Raw genomic sequence first — 15190 nt, 5'->3', positions numbered from 1 at the left:
CATGCAGAAGGACGGTGGTTTGAATCCCGGCATCCCATATGGTCCCCCAAGCCTGCCAGGAGCAATTTCTGAGCATAGAGCCAGGAGTAACCCCTGAATGCTGCCAGGTGTGACCCCACCCAAAAGCAATAAATAGTGGCCAGAGAGATAGCATGGAGGTAGAAGATTTGCCTTGCATGCAGAAGGAGTGATTTGAATCCCAACATCCCATATGGTCCCCCGAGCCTGCCAGGAGCGATTTCTGAGTTAGAGCCAGGAGTAACCTCTGAGTGCTGCTGGGTATGACCCAAAAACCAGAAGAAAAAAAAAGGCAATAAATAAAATAAATAAAAATATTTAGTATGTCTTTTGTTTATTATTAGAAAGCATATATGAGTTTACATGTTTTGGGATGGCATTGCTACTAATCTTTTTCAATGCAACACAAGATTGTTTGTTTTTGGTTTTTTTTATTTTGGGGCCACACCCTGGTGATGCTCAGGGGTTACTCCTGATTATGCGCTCAGAAATCGATCCTGACTCAGGGGACCATATGGGATGCTGGGAATCAAATAAAAGTCCATCCTGGGTCGGCTGTGTGCAAGACAGATGCCCTACCATTGTGCTATCGCTCCAGTCCCAATATGCAACACAAGTTTATATCTATGGTCGTTGCTTCAAATACTTCAGACGGTTTCTAGATCTAAACATCTGAAGCTTGGATATGAACATTTGAAGGATCACAAGTTGGATGAAAAACAAATGTACCTTAGGTTTTTCCTTAACATGTTTCAATCTCTTCTCAAGTTTGCTGTAAACAGAGCTTTTATATTATCAGAACAGTTAGTGACTATATTGTGGGAAACTCAGTGTTTTGAATATGTATTGTACTATGTTTAATGTCCACACCATAGTGAAGAGTACTTTTTAGACAGAGCTAGTAACCACTTGCTATTCAATTTGTTTATAACTTTATTCTTTTTTAAGGATTTTTTCCACTTATTTGAAATATAAAAAACACCAATAGAATTACTTGAAAACGAAGTCATGTGAAATTCTTTTTTTTTTATTGATAATTTTTATTTTGACCAAACTGGATTACAAATCCTTCACAGTAGTATTTCAGGTACATAGTGACATTGAATCAGGGGCAGTCCTCTCCTGGATAAAAAACAAATATGAACCGGTGAAGGAGTTGCTTCATTCAATGCTACAGGACTTATGGAGCCAGAGCCTATTTCCATCTAGAATATCATTAAAGGAAACTGACTGACCCTTCATCATTTTTTTGTAATTATTAATTCATCTAAAGTTATTCAGGCCTATAATGTTCCAATGCCAATCTCTTTACTAGTGCCGATTTCCCTCCACCAAACTCCCCAGTTTCCCTTCTATCCCCTCACCCTGTCTCTATGGCAAGCACTTTCTTCTTTCTTATATTTTTCCTTTTTCTTTTCTTTAGGAACAGGAGTTGACAACACTGTTGCAAGTAGAATATCATGCATAACATTTTACCTCTTTCAGGGTTACCTCCTCCTCCAGAGTGATCACTTCCTTCCTTTCTGAATTACCCCTGGGCCCCCTTCTTAAGTGTGACAAGCTCCTTACTGAAGACCAAACTATGTTTCTTTATATACACATGTCTGTCCCTTTTTCTCTGACTAAATTCACTCAGCACATTACTGTCCAGAATCATCCATGTAATAAAAAAATTACATGGCTTCATCTTTTCTTATAATTTATTATGCACATGCCCCACAGTTTCTTTAGCCACAATCATGTTCTTGTGCATCTGGGCTTTTCCCAGATTTTGGCCATTGTGAATAGTGCTGCAATGAGCATAGAAATACATATGTCTTTTCTGGGTTGTGCTTTTGGACCTTTGAAGTATATTCTAAGGGTTAGAATTGCTGGGTTGTAAGGAAGCTCAATTCCTAGTTTTGTGAAGAATACCCATATTGTTTTCCAAAAAGATTGGACCAGTCAACATTCCCACCAGCAGTGAATGAAGGTTCCTTTCCCCCCACATCTATGCCAGCACAGGTTACTGTTGTTCTTTTTGGTGCATGCCAGTATTTCTGGTGTGAAATAATATCTCATGTGGCTTGATTTGCATTTCCCTGATCATTGGTTATATAGAGTTTTTTTCCATATGCCTTTGGCCATTTATATTTCTTCTTTGATGAAGTTTCTGTTCATTTCTTCTCCCCATTTTTCGATGGTGCTGAATATTGTTTTCTTACAAAGTTATACCAGTGCTTTAATGTTGGATATTTGTCCTTTACCTGATGAGTGAGAAGTAGGCAAATAATTCCGCCCAATCTTTGGATTGTCATTATATCCTGGTCTTCCTTTATTTTGAGGTGCAGAAGCTTCAAAATTTAATGTAGTCCCTCCACCCAAAATTTAATGTAGTCCCATTTGCTGCTTTTTTTGGCGCAGGTGGGGAGGGGGCTAAATGACTGCCTATTTTCTCTTTAGGCTGCGGTATAAAATTAAAATAAGAAAATGTCCTCCTCTATTGTGGTCCTCAGGCTTACCCCCTTTCTCTCCTGACACTAAGTGGGGACACATGGGGTGGATGGCGGGCCAATGCAGCACTGGTGTATGTCAGGACATTACGTCGTGACATTCACTGGTATTTTTTTTTCTCATTGGTCTCCATTTCAAAAACCGTGCGGGGACGCTGTACCATATATATTTAAAATAACATGTGAGGATGGAGTTTTTGTTTGGGAAGAGATCATTTCGAGTGGGGGTACCAAATATTTTCAAAATAAAAATGAGAGGATGGACTCTCAGACTGGGAAGAGGTCAGTATTCTTTACCTACTTGTTTACTCTCAACGGCCTCTTGGCCTCTTCCTTCTTTCATTGTGTAACTGTGGTTGCTACCATACTAGGTTTCTGATTAGTTCCTATAAACGGTGACAATTGAATCCACTGTCTTAAGCTAGAATGTTTATTTTCCCCACTTTTTATATTTTCTCCTCTTTGTGAACTGTTCAATAAGCTATTTTGGTGAAAGAGTCCCTCTCCATCTTTCCTTCCCTTTGTTATTTGTTAAATAAGGAAGTTTGTAGAAGTGTCCCTCCATTTCATGTTTATATAAGAACCAAGTCAATTGGATTGTTGGACTTGTTCTAGCATCCCCATAGGCACCAATCTTGCCTTGTGATACTGTTCTTCCTTTGCATAGGCACATTAAAATGGGAAATTATACATACACACACGTTCTTATAGAGATGGGAACACACAAAATTTCTTAAACGGTGACAATTGTGTCCACTGTCTTAAGTTAGATTGTTTATTTTCCCCACTTTTTATCTTTTTTTCTCTTTGCGAACTGTTCAATAAAGAATGTTGATGAGAGAGTCCCTCAGTTTAATGCTTATGTTTGAACCACGTCTCGGGGATTGTTGGACTTGTACCTGCGGCCCCCTTATGCGCTGATAACGCTAGGTGACATTATTCCTTATTTGCATGGGCACATTAAAATGGGAAATACTATACATACAAATAAGTTCTTATCTAATAGAGATAGGAACATACAAATCTAGAGGTGCAATGGAACCTTACACCCTGAACATTGACATGATGACCTGGCACAGGCCTCAGAGGTTTGGGCATTTTCCAGTCACCCCTGAACCAAGGAAGCCATTTACGAAACATCTAAAGTTGTCTGGAAACAATTCTCTACCAGGGAAAACCCAACTGCTTCTCTGACATTGATTTACTCAAAAGAGTCTTCCCTTAACACTGAGAAGATTTAAACAACAACAATGGCCTGCGTACTGGACAGGGCTTTCTGCATTGCCCTTTAATTCTTAGTTGAAATTAGACACCGCTCTGCACCATCCTGACTTCAACATAGGATATACAGATTCCAGGACCTTCAATACAGAAACAGGATACCAACAACAGAGACTGTGAAAAATGTAACTGTATGAGCACTATAGACAATGACCGGGATTGGACAAACTAGTTTGCCGGAGCCTAGAAATGGTCTTATGTCAGGAAACTTCAGGGGTAAGGTCTCCTTGTACTTAGGCCAAAAGTTTTTCCTTTTCATGACCCCCATACTTTGGTGGGCCCATGCAAACAATAATTGCCACTCTAACATTATTTATACAGTGCTCCTTTGACTCTAAACCTTTAAGAAACCACTAGTAAAAAATATCTGGAACTGCAAAAAATGTTTTACATTAGTGTTAACATATATGCTTTTAGTTAAACTAGCATTCTGGGGGATAAAGGAGGAAGACAGGGATATATGCTTGGGAACAGGGATGAAGGGAGGACAACACTGGGGGTGATGGATATTCCTCTGATTCAATGTTATTATGTACCTAAAATACTACTGTAAGTCATTATGATAAAAATTGTGTTTTATTTAAAAATGTTCTTTGATTTACATGGATTATTATATTAATTATATGTTATGTTACTATATCATGTTATGTCAGTTTACCTCAATCTGTTAATCAATTTTGTCTCTTGAATAAATTCTTACAATAAAAAAAAGAAAATGTCAACATTCCAATTCCATAGTTTTTTTAAACTTTTTAATATTTTTAATGCATATATATATATATATATATATATATTTCTTTTTTTCTTTTTTTTTTTTTTGATTTTTTGGGGTCACACCTGGCAGCACTCAGGGGTTGCTCCTGGCTCTATGCTCAGACATCGCTCCTGGCAGTCTCAGAGGACCATATGGGACGCCAGGATTTGAACCACCATCCTTCTGCATGCAAGGCAAATGCTCTACCTCCATGCTATCTCTCCGGCCCATATATTTCATTTTTATGAAATACTTTAATTTAAAGCATTGTGATTTACATTGTTATTCATAGTTAAGTTTTCGGTATACAATATTTTAGCACCAGTTCCACCACCAGTGTCAACCTCCTTCCACCAATGTTCACAATGTTCACAGAGTCCATACCATATCTCCTTCTCCACATCCTACCCTAGCCTGTCATCGTAACAGGCACCTTTTTAAAGTTTTCTTTGCTTCCATTTGTTTGACCAATGGAATTACATCCTTAAAGATACATCTAGCTTCAATATTGTAGGGAGTTCTGCCTATGTTTTCTTTCCCTATTTTTTGGGGGGTGTCATACCTGGCTCTATACTCAGAAATTGCTTTTGGCGGGCTCTGGGAACCATATGGGATGCCAGGATTTGAACAACCGTCCTTCTGCATGCAAGGCAAATGCCCTACCTCCATGCTATCTCTACGGCCCCATACCTATGTTTTCTTCTATGTAACATTGATTCTTAAATCAAAAGGGCAGAAAGAATTAAAAATCCAGGGTATGTTTGGATTTAATCTTTGATAAAGGAGCAAAACAATATAAAGTGGAACAAGGAAAGTCTATTAAACAAGTGATGCTGGGAAAACTGTTTGACTATGTGCAGAGAAAATGAACCCAAACCCCATGAAAATAAGAAAGTCCCATGCACAAAAGTCATATCAAGATTTAAAACCTTTAAAACCATGAAGAAGATCCTTCATTCTTAACACAAGATTTGATTCTATTTTAAGATGTTATTTCTATAAAATACATAGTTCCAACTTTGGTATGTTTCTAAAATAATATTTCACCTTATAATGAGAAAACTTGTTTCTATGTTGAGTTCACTTTAATAAATCTTTAACTTTAATAGCAGAAATCTGGGTTTTTTTATAATCAGCTTTGGAAAATTGATAAAACTTAGCATTTTATCAATTGAGGTTTTGGTAAGAAAAATTCTGAAAGTAGTAGCTTTGTTACTTAAACCAAAATGAATGGATGCCAGAGAGACAGCACAGTGGTAGAGTATTTGCCTTGCATGCAGGCAACCCAGGACTGATGGTGGTTTGAATCCCGGAATCCCATAAGGTCCTCTGAGCCTGCCAGGAGCGATTTCTGATTGCAGAACCAGGAGTAACTCCTGAGTGTCGCCGGGTGTGACCCAAAATAAACAAACAAACAAATGAGTTTTCCTACTTGCGTCTGCTGGGCGCAAATGGTCTGAGTCACAAGTAAAGAATGTCTGGTGGTCCTGGGCAGAGAGATTCATGTCGTAATAAGTCAGAGGTTCTCGTCCTGTCACCCAAGTATACCTGTACAATGAAAATAACATGATTAGATATTTTTGAAAGAAATGCAAGACTTAAAAAATAAAAGTAAGCTGTATAGGAGTTAAAATATAACCAATAACAAATTCATATTTTCTAATTAAAAAGATTTCTTTTTAAAATATAATCCTGGGTTTAATAATCCAGCATAATCCAATATAGCAGGATGAATGATTTACTGGGAGTAGCCCTCAAGCACCACTACGTATGGTTCCTCCAAAACATCAAAAATACATACATACATAGATGATAAATAAAGTTTCAATAATCCCATTCTTCTTTCATTCCTATGTTACCAATACTGGCTAGTGAAAGCCTTCCTTGATTGGTATTATGAATAGACATCATCCCCAAAGCTATGAAATTCTGATTTGCATAATTACTCTGCAAAATTTAAATTCTGACATTCCTGCTGTGGCATCTTTAGCATCTTGTTCCAGGTAAACTTCAAAATATTTTGATTGTATAATTTATAAGAAATATAATAATTAATAGAAAATTAACCTCTGAAAAAGGCACATTTTATACACTATCTCAGTTCCAATGCTAAAATATTTGTAAAGCCAAAATATCAAATTATATAAGTATAATTATAAAGAGTGAAAGCACTAAACAGACTGTTACAGTGACCCCAAAATGAACTAGTAAAAACATGTTCTGTTGTCTTTGCTCTCTTGAACTAGATCCATTTATTTTCTAAACTGTCAAAATACTCACCGATTATATTCTGCGCCTCTAAATAAATTTAGTGGATTTCGCCATACTTTGCATTCTGTAACAGAGAATTATGAATATGTTACATGTAAGTTCAGAGACACTACAAGCTAATTAATTCAGCAAAACACCCTTCCTGTCCATTTGATAAGGAAATTTTGTTCTCTATCCTCTTCTTGGGAATCAACATGGAAAAAATTCTGGGTGGTTAATCAGGAAACATAGCTCAGGCACCAGGAGTTTGGAAAATTCTGTCTAATCTCTCTGAGACCAAGTTTCCTCATTTGTAAAATCAAGATACTTGCCAAAATCATCTAGTTACTAACATCTAAGTAGACATTTTTAGGGATCTGAATAGATGCTATAAATTTAATACTAAAATTTTTGGTATATTGAAGTATAATACTTCATTGCACTAAAATCTTAAAGTAACTTAATTCTTAACAAGTTAAACGTAGAATGCAAGTTTTAGAATACAATATAAATATACAATATAAAAAGTCATTCTTTTAATTAGGGCCTATATTTAATATTAATTTTCTGATGAACTACTTTTATATGTCTATAAAGTCATTATATAAAAATTAAGTTATAACTAAGGGAATTATGAAAACAATTATTTTAATGCACTTAAAATTGCTGACTTATAAAGATACATGTGTTCATTTTAATATATTAGCATACACTAATAGCACATACATGTTTTTATCTAAGAACTATAGCAATGTATAACCATAGGATTTTAACATAGAAAAGCCCATCAATAACTTAATATTTTTAGAGTAACTGTGCTTAGACTAATTAGCCATAATCATTTTTAAACAACCTATGATTAAACTACCCTATTCATTCGGGATATTACATTTCATTGTACGAATGTTTTATTAGAAAAATTATAATTTAATAGTACTTGAAGCATCTATGTGTAGTCAGCCAAAATAATACACCCAACAACACACATACACAAAAGTGAGCAATTACTACAAAAGTCAAAGACTATTAAAGGTCACGAATGATTCAAAATAATTTCCCCAGTCCTATTACATTCCATATCAATCCTCCCACCTCCTCACTCATCTGTCAATTCATCCATCCAATCAGCATTAATTTAGTACCCTGTGGGGAAAATACACTAGCAAACCATCAATTAGAATACAGTGTGACTCATCACAAAGAATGAGAACAAGCAGTGTTGGTGGGGATGTGGAGAGAAAGGAACTCTTATCCACTGCTGGTGGGAATGCCATCTAGTTCAACCTTTATGGAAAGCAATATGGAGATTCCTCCAAAAACTGGAAATCAAGCTCCCATATGACCCAGCTATACCACTCCTAGGAATATACCCTAGGAACACAAAAATACAATACAAAAATCCCTTCCTTACACCTATATTCATTGCAGCACTATTTACCATAACAAGACTCTGGAAACAGCCAAGATACCCTTCAACAGACGAATGGCTAAAGAAACTGTATACACAATGGAATATTATGCAGCTGTCAGGAGAGATGAAGTCATGAAATTTTCCTATACATGGATGTACATGAAATCTATTATGCTGAGTGAAATAAGTCAGAGAGAGAGAGAGAAAGACACAGAATGGTCTCACTCATCTATGGGTTTTAAGAAAAGTGAAAGACATTTTTGCAATAATAATTTTCAGGCACAAAAAAGAAAAAAGCTGGAAGTTACAGCTCACCTCATGAAGCTCACCGCAAACAGGGATGAGTTTAGTTAGAGAAATAACTACGTTTTGAACTATCCTAATAATGAGAATGTATGAGGGAAATAGAAAGCCTGTCTAGAGTACAGGCGGGGGTTGGGTGGGGAGGAGGGAGATTTGAGACATTGGTGACGGGAATGTTGCACTGGTGATGGGTGGTGTTCTTTACATGACTGAAACCCAAATACAATCATGTATGTAATAAAGTTGGTTAAATTAAAAAAAATTAACTAAAAAAAAAGAATACAGTGTGACTATGGAGGAAAGCATTGAGCACTATGGGACACTGCAAGATGAACATACTTGATAAAATAGTGCATGCATGAAGTATGTACATCTAACAGGAAATCAAGCTATGTATTCAAATAAAGTAAGTTTATACTTAAATTAGGACAGATATCACCTAAAATGTATTCATTTTATTGGGAGGGTCCCGTTTTTAACCACAACCAGCGATGCGCAGGGGCTACTCCGCCCACTCTTAGCTTTGCTCAGGAAGCCTTCCTGGCACACTAAGGGGCCATAGAGGATGCTGGTTACTAAACTCAGGTTGAGTGAGTACAAGGCAAGCGCCCTACCTGCTGTTCTATCACTCTGGTCCCCTAAAATGTATTCCAAACACATAACAATTGGCCCTAATTTTCTGTCACTCAGCTTAACCTGTCATTTAGGAAGTGGTATTTGTGCAATTAGTTCAGCATGTCTGAACTCTGTTCTTGAGAAACTTAAGAAACTATGATTGCCACTTCACACATCTGACACTAACTAGAAAATCATGCTTCCCTAGAAGCCACCCCAACCCACAGGATAAAGTTCCTTAGTGCGGCTCTGCAGACCATGGTTTGAATTAGAACTGATGAATTACAATGATGTGACACTAGTCCTTACTTTATTATAACTCTTTGTCTCACCACTCCCAATCATTCCTTGAAGGGTTTAGGAACCATAAGGAATGTTAAGGAATGAACTCAGGTTAGCTACGTGCAAGGCAACACCTTCCTTGCTACCAGCCCCCAAAGTCTTTCAAGACTCAATGGGGCCAAAGAGATAGCATGGAGGTAAGGCGTTGCCTTGCATGCAGAAGGACAGTGGTTGGAATCCCGGCATTCCATATTGTCCCCCGTGCCTGCCAGGAGTGATTTCTGAGCATAGAGCTAGGAGTAATCCCTGAACACTGCTGGGTGTGACCCAAAAACCAAAGAATAAAAATAAAAAGACTAAAAGTGCTATATTTAACTTTACATAATTATTGTGAGGTTTCTATTTAGCACACTAAAAAAAAAAGCCTATAGTTTTATGGATAAATTTACAACAAAATAAGGATATTTTGGGAGAAGACATTCACTGATTTTCAACATAAATAATTTTAAAAGTATGGCAAATGTATTTTAAAACAAAAATAACTTTATAAATGTATTTTATATGGCTAAAAGATTATTGAGCAGCATCTAAATACTGTTATCTTTATTCAGAAAACATCACAACACAGTCAGCAGGGGGTGCTGCAAACATTTGGAAATACTGTTTTTATGATTCTATTCAAGAACTGGATAAAATATTTAAATGATGGTTTTTTATATAGGTGCCTTTATATCAATAGATATATATTATCTCAATTCTGTTTCTTAAACTTTCTGAAACTCAGAAGTGAGAACCCAAGTCATTGTAATAGGTAAAAAAATAAATAAAAAATAGCTGGTGGAATTTTCTTTTATGGAATTAGCACACGAGGCCAGAAAGATAATACAGTTGGGTAGGACATTTGCCTTGCACATTACTGACCTGGGACCAACCTGGGTTCAATCTCCGGCACCCCATATGGTCCCCAGAGCCTGTCAGGAGCAATTTCTGAGCACAGAACCAGAAGAAACCCCATAGCATTGCTGGGTATGGTCCAAATATAAATAAGAAAGAGGGAGGGAGGGAGGGAGGAAGGAAGGAAGGGAGGGAGGGAGAGGAGGGAGGCAGGGATGGAGGGAGGGAGTGAGGGAGGGAGGAATGGAGGGAAGGAGAGAGGGAAGGGAGGGAGGAAGGGAGGGAAGGAGGAAGGGAAGGGAGGGAGGAAGGGAGGGAAGGGAGGGAGGAAGGGAGGGAGGAAGGGAGGGAAGGGAGGGAGGAAGGGAGAAAGGGAAGGGAGGGAGGAAGGGAGAAAGGGAAGGGAGGAAGGGAGGGAAGGGAGGGAGGGAGGGAGGGAAGGGAGGGAGGGAGGGAGAGAGGGAGGGAGGGAAGGGAGGAAGGGAGGGAGAGAGGGAGGGAGGGAAGGGAGGAAGGGAGGGAGGGAAGGGAGGGAAGGAAGGAAGGGAGGGAAGGAAGGGAGGGAGGGAGGGAAGGGAGGGAGGGAGGGAGGGAGGGAAGGGAGGGAGGGAGGGAGAGAGGGAGAGAGGGAGGGAGGGAAGGGAGGGAAGGGAGGGAGGGAGGGAGGGAGAGAGGGAGGGAGGGAAGGGAGGGAAGGAAGGAAGGGAGGGAAGGAAGGGAGGGAGGGAGGGAGGGAAGGGAGGGAGGGAAGGAAGGGAGGGAGGGAGGGAAGGGAGGGAGGGAGGGAGGAAAAAGAAAAGAAAAGAAAAGAAAAGAAAAGAAAAGAAAAGAAAAGAAAAGAAAAGAAAAGAAAAGAAAAGAAAAGAAAAGAAAAGAAAGCACAGTTGAGAGGCCAGAACCATAGCATCTGACCTGGGTTCAATCACCAGAATCCTATACAATCCCCTGAGCCTGCCAAGAGTAGTTCCTGAGTGCAGAGCCAGGAGTAATCCCTGAGCACTGCCAGGTATGGTCTAAAAAACAAAAACAACCACCAAAAAAGAAAAGAAAAGAAATAAGCACATTTGAGCATAACTTTTAATTTTTAATTAGGTCATAATTATGTTAATTTCATCTTTGCTTCTCAGTTTCATAATCTTTTTTGGGGGGTTTTGTTTGGGCCACACCAGGTGACTCTCAGGGGTTACTCCTGACTCTGTGCTCAGAAATCGTTCCTGGCTTGGGGGACCATATGGGACGCCAGGAAATGGAACTGCGTCTGTGTTAGGTCAATAGCAGGCAAGGCAAACACCCTACTGCTGCACCACTGCTCTGGCCCCTCAGTTTCATAATCATATATTTACTACAACACTCTTAGTCTACGAGCTGGGCAGATAGTGCAAAGGACTGGAGCACATGCTTTTCACAAGAGACCCAGGTCTGGTCCCAGCACTGTATGGTCTCCAGAAAATCACAAGGAGTGCTCCAGGACAAGCACCATGCTGGGTGTTGTCCCTGATCAGTGCTCTGTGTGATTGAAAAACCAAAAAAGAAACAAGGAAAACTCAATCTATAATTGCCCTAGGAAACACTCCCCATAAGTACCAGACTATCTGATGTTCTTTTGTGTTCTTTTGATTAAAGGTGATACCAGATTCATTTTAATATGAAATTTTAAGTAAAGAAATTTAAGTAGAAAAATTTAAACTTATCTCCAGACTAAAAATTTTTCACACAAGGCCCAGTGTCTTCTCCTATTTGTGCTTTTAGTGAACAAACTTATTTATATTAAAATACAAATTTTATTGTTGGGTGCAGTCACAGAAATAATTACACTGAGAACTATCATAACTAAATGTGACTGAATGAGGGAAGTAGAAAGCATGTCTAGAATACAGGCCAGTGTGGGGTGGGGAGGAGGGGCACATGGGATATTGGTGTTAAAATAAATAAATAAATAAATAAATAAATAAATAAATAAATAAATAAAATTTTGATCCCACAAAGGAATTTCCATTTTCCACTAGTACCAATAAATTTTATCATTATAAATACTAAAACTTGAGATTTCAGTGGCTTCATTATGACATGAATGACTAGTAGTTAAGTTAATGAAGGAATTTATTATGACTGAATTCGAAATAAAATTTGTACACATGTTCTTATTAGATAATAAAATTAAATAGGGATAAGTATGTTCTCAGGTTCCCTCTGCAGCAGCCCACAATGCAGTCTCTATCCATAAATGCTGACAGTTTTTAGACCACAGCACACTTGAAGAAATGCATTTCTAGAAAAAGGACTGAATATTGCAAAATAGCTCCTGCTTAGTTTTCTCAGAATACAGAATAAATTTCCTTCTATGTCATAATTATTGCAAAGATTAAGAGAAAAACTGATTTTAGCTACCACTGAGGACTTCTCAAATTAACCTCCAATCTTTTCTTTAATCTTTTTTTTTTTTTTTTTTTGGTAACCCAGGCAGCACTCAGGGGTTACTCCTGGCTCTATGCTCAGAAATCGTTCCTGGCAGGCTCAGGGGACCATATGGGATGCTGGGATTCGAACCACCGACCTTCTGCATGCAAGGAAAATGCCTTAACTCCATGCTATCTCTCTGGCACCAAAAGTTTTTTTTAATTAATTAATTACTTTAATCTTACTTCTCATTATATCCTACTTAAAACTTTCATCTCAGTAATAACTTCTTTTCTGTTGTCTCATACTCATAAGTCTGCTACGATAGCATTCTTCCACCACTAGTCCACAGATCAGCACCAATGTATGGGTAAAGAAATGTTGAAAAGCAGAGGCTGGAGTGATATCAGAGCAGGTAGTGCATGTGCCTTGCAAGCAGCAGTCCTGGGTTTAATCTCTGGCATTCCATACAGTCTATAGAGCTTGTCAGGAGTAATTTCTGAGTGTAGAGTCCAAAGTTACTCCTGTGTGCCACTGGGTGCATCCCCAAAACGAAACAAAGAAATGCTGAGAAGCAGTGTCTACACCCCAGTTATGATCCATGGACTCATGCAAAACAGGTACTGGTCTGCAGATAGAAAAAGGCTGAAGAATGCTGCTCTAGAATACACAGTACTCATAGGATGGTGTGGCTGAAATGTATAGAATACAGTTGTTATGTGTTAGTGTCCACACTAGGCCCTATAGGCCCTAGATTACAATAAGATATAACAATGACCCACAGGCATTGATAGTTTTAGTAGGAAAATGAAACAGGCATTGAAATACAGTTTGACATCCAACAGAAGAAGCTCTGGAGAAGGAAAACAGTATCCCCTGCCATTTCAAAGTAGAATGTTCCTATTTGGTTTGATGTGGTAGAGTTTTTAGACCTGGACATTCTATATAATTATTCTTATACAGGGTATGGGGGTATGTCCAGGGGCTTAGAATACTTGCACTGTAAGTAGAAAGTTGTGATTTCCATCATCATATATAAAAAACATGATCCAGCTCTGCTGTGATCCCTAGCACAGGAAGTTATCGGCTACATCACAACTAGGGATATGTGTGCACCACAATTAACATCAGTGGTGTAACTTCCTTTGAATATCACTAAAAGATACACCATTCACCATCATCAGAGCTAAGAAATGCAACCCTAAATAAGCACCCCCTAGAGAGTGTTCCACTTACTTGTATATGAGCAATAGACTAGAGTTTAATACTAGTGAGCAAGTATGTTACCACCACAACTAATGTAGTGTGAACTTGGCAAGCATTATGGCCAAGAAAGTGAGTAGTGCAACTTATGTGAACCTTACATCTCTCCCATGGCACAACCAGCAGTGTATAACACTAATTCTCACAAAAACAGCATCAACAGAATTATCAAAGAAAATGGGAAGTTGGGAGGATAATTCCACATGAATTAATGGTAATAGTCATTTGGGTTAGCAGGGGAAATCTGCAAATGTGCTGAGAGAATCACACTCACTTTGTCATACTGCTCAAGAAAGAAGAAAATATGATTCTCTGAAAAGCCAAGACACTAAAGTCACAGGGAAGAAAATATCCAACTTCACTAAAAAGCTTTTTCCCTGAAAGTTATAGATGTACATACAACTATGTCTGTCTGTCTGTATATACATATATGTATTTCTATATATATATATATATATGTGTGTGTGTGTATGTCTATTTTACACCTAAACAGAACCTCTATTCCTAGACATTTAAATATATGTAATAAGTGATTCCTGATCCTAGAAATTTTCTTATGCTAAAAAAAAATTACCATTTATTTCCAAAGTTTGATGACAATAAGCTTATTTTTACTTCTTCTGTTTCATTCAGGATAGTATAGGTCTTCAAAAACATTGTCAAGATATTTAAATTTTTAACTGTATTTCTCACACATTCCTCAAATATCATGTCACATAAGTTGATTGCCTCTACCAAATAAAGTAAGAAACTGTAGAATTCGTTTATTTAATAAATGCCCACAAGGTTGTTTTACTATTCAAATGGAGATATAATGAATACTGGAATGCAAATTGTAGTGGTAAAAGTTTTTTAATGTATTAAGTATTTGTTAAGAGGATCATTTTTAACATATGTATAGATTTTAACAAGTCAAACTGAGTTTTCCTTAATTGGGATAGACAAATGACATGTAGAGATTTGTGATTATGCTGAGGGAGCATATTTGAAATGCAAACACTGAAAAGCATGGGTATAGAAGTGAGTCACTGAGCTAGTGAGTAAATGACAAACTGAACCTCAGCTATTGCTCCATGTGGCTGTCATTTTTATAGAGAAGCTAGCTCATCTTGGGGACACTGCCAAATAGCTATCCTCAACAGTGACATTTCCATATAATTTCCTGTAACGCACAAATTCTCTATGAAGTAGATACTATTATTTTGTTACCATCATATAAATTAAGATTCT

General features: G+C 37.8%; 1 protein-coding gene across 5 annotated transcripts in view; it reads right to left on the bottom strand.

The window, feature by feature from the left end:
• ST7 (suppression of tumorigenicity 7) overlaps positions 1-15190 on the bottom strand; it is a 300688-nt gene that overhangs the window by 103905 nt on the left and 181593 nt on the right. For all 5 annotated transcript variants that reach the window (XM_049771031.1, XM_049771032.1, XM_049771034.1 and 2 more), the window contains exons 4-5: positions 6826-6880; positions 5978-6093 (exon numbers count right to left, since the gene is read on the bottom strand). In XM_049771031.1, coding sequence (XP_049626988.1) covers positions 5978-6093; positions 6826-6880 — 171 coding nt within the window. The remainder of the gene's footprint in view (positions 1-5977; positions 6094-6825; positions 6881-15190) is intronic.

This window comes from Suncus etruscus, chromosome 1 (assembly GCF_024139225.1).
Source record: "Suncus etruscus isolate mSunEtr1 chromosome 1, mSunEtr1.pri.cur, whole genome shotgun sequence".
In the NCBI taxonomy this organism is placed as follows: Eukaryota; Metazoa; Chordata; class Mammalia; order Eulipotyphla; family Soricidae; genus Suncus; species Suncus etruscus.
Note: the sequence above shows the minus strand (reverse complement) of the source record. Positions and strands in the feature narration are given on the sequence as shown.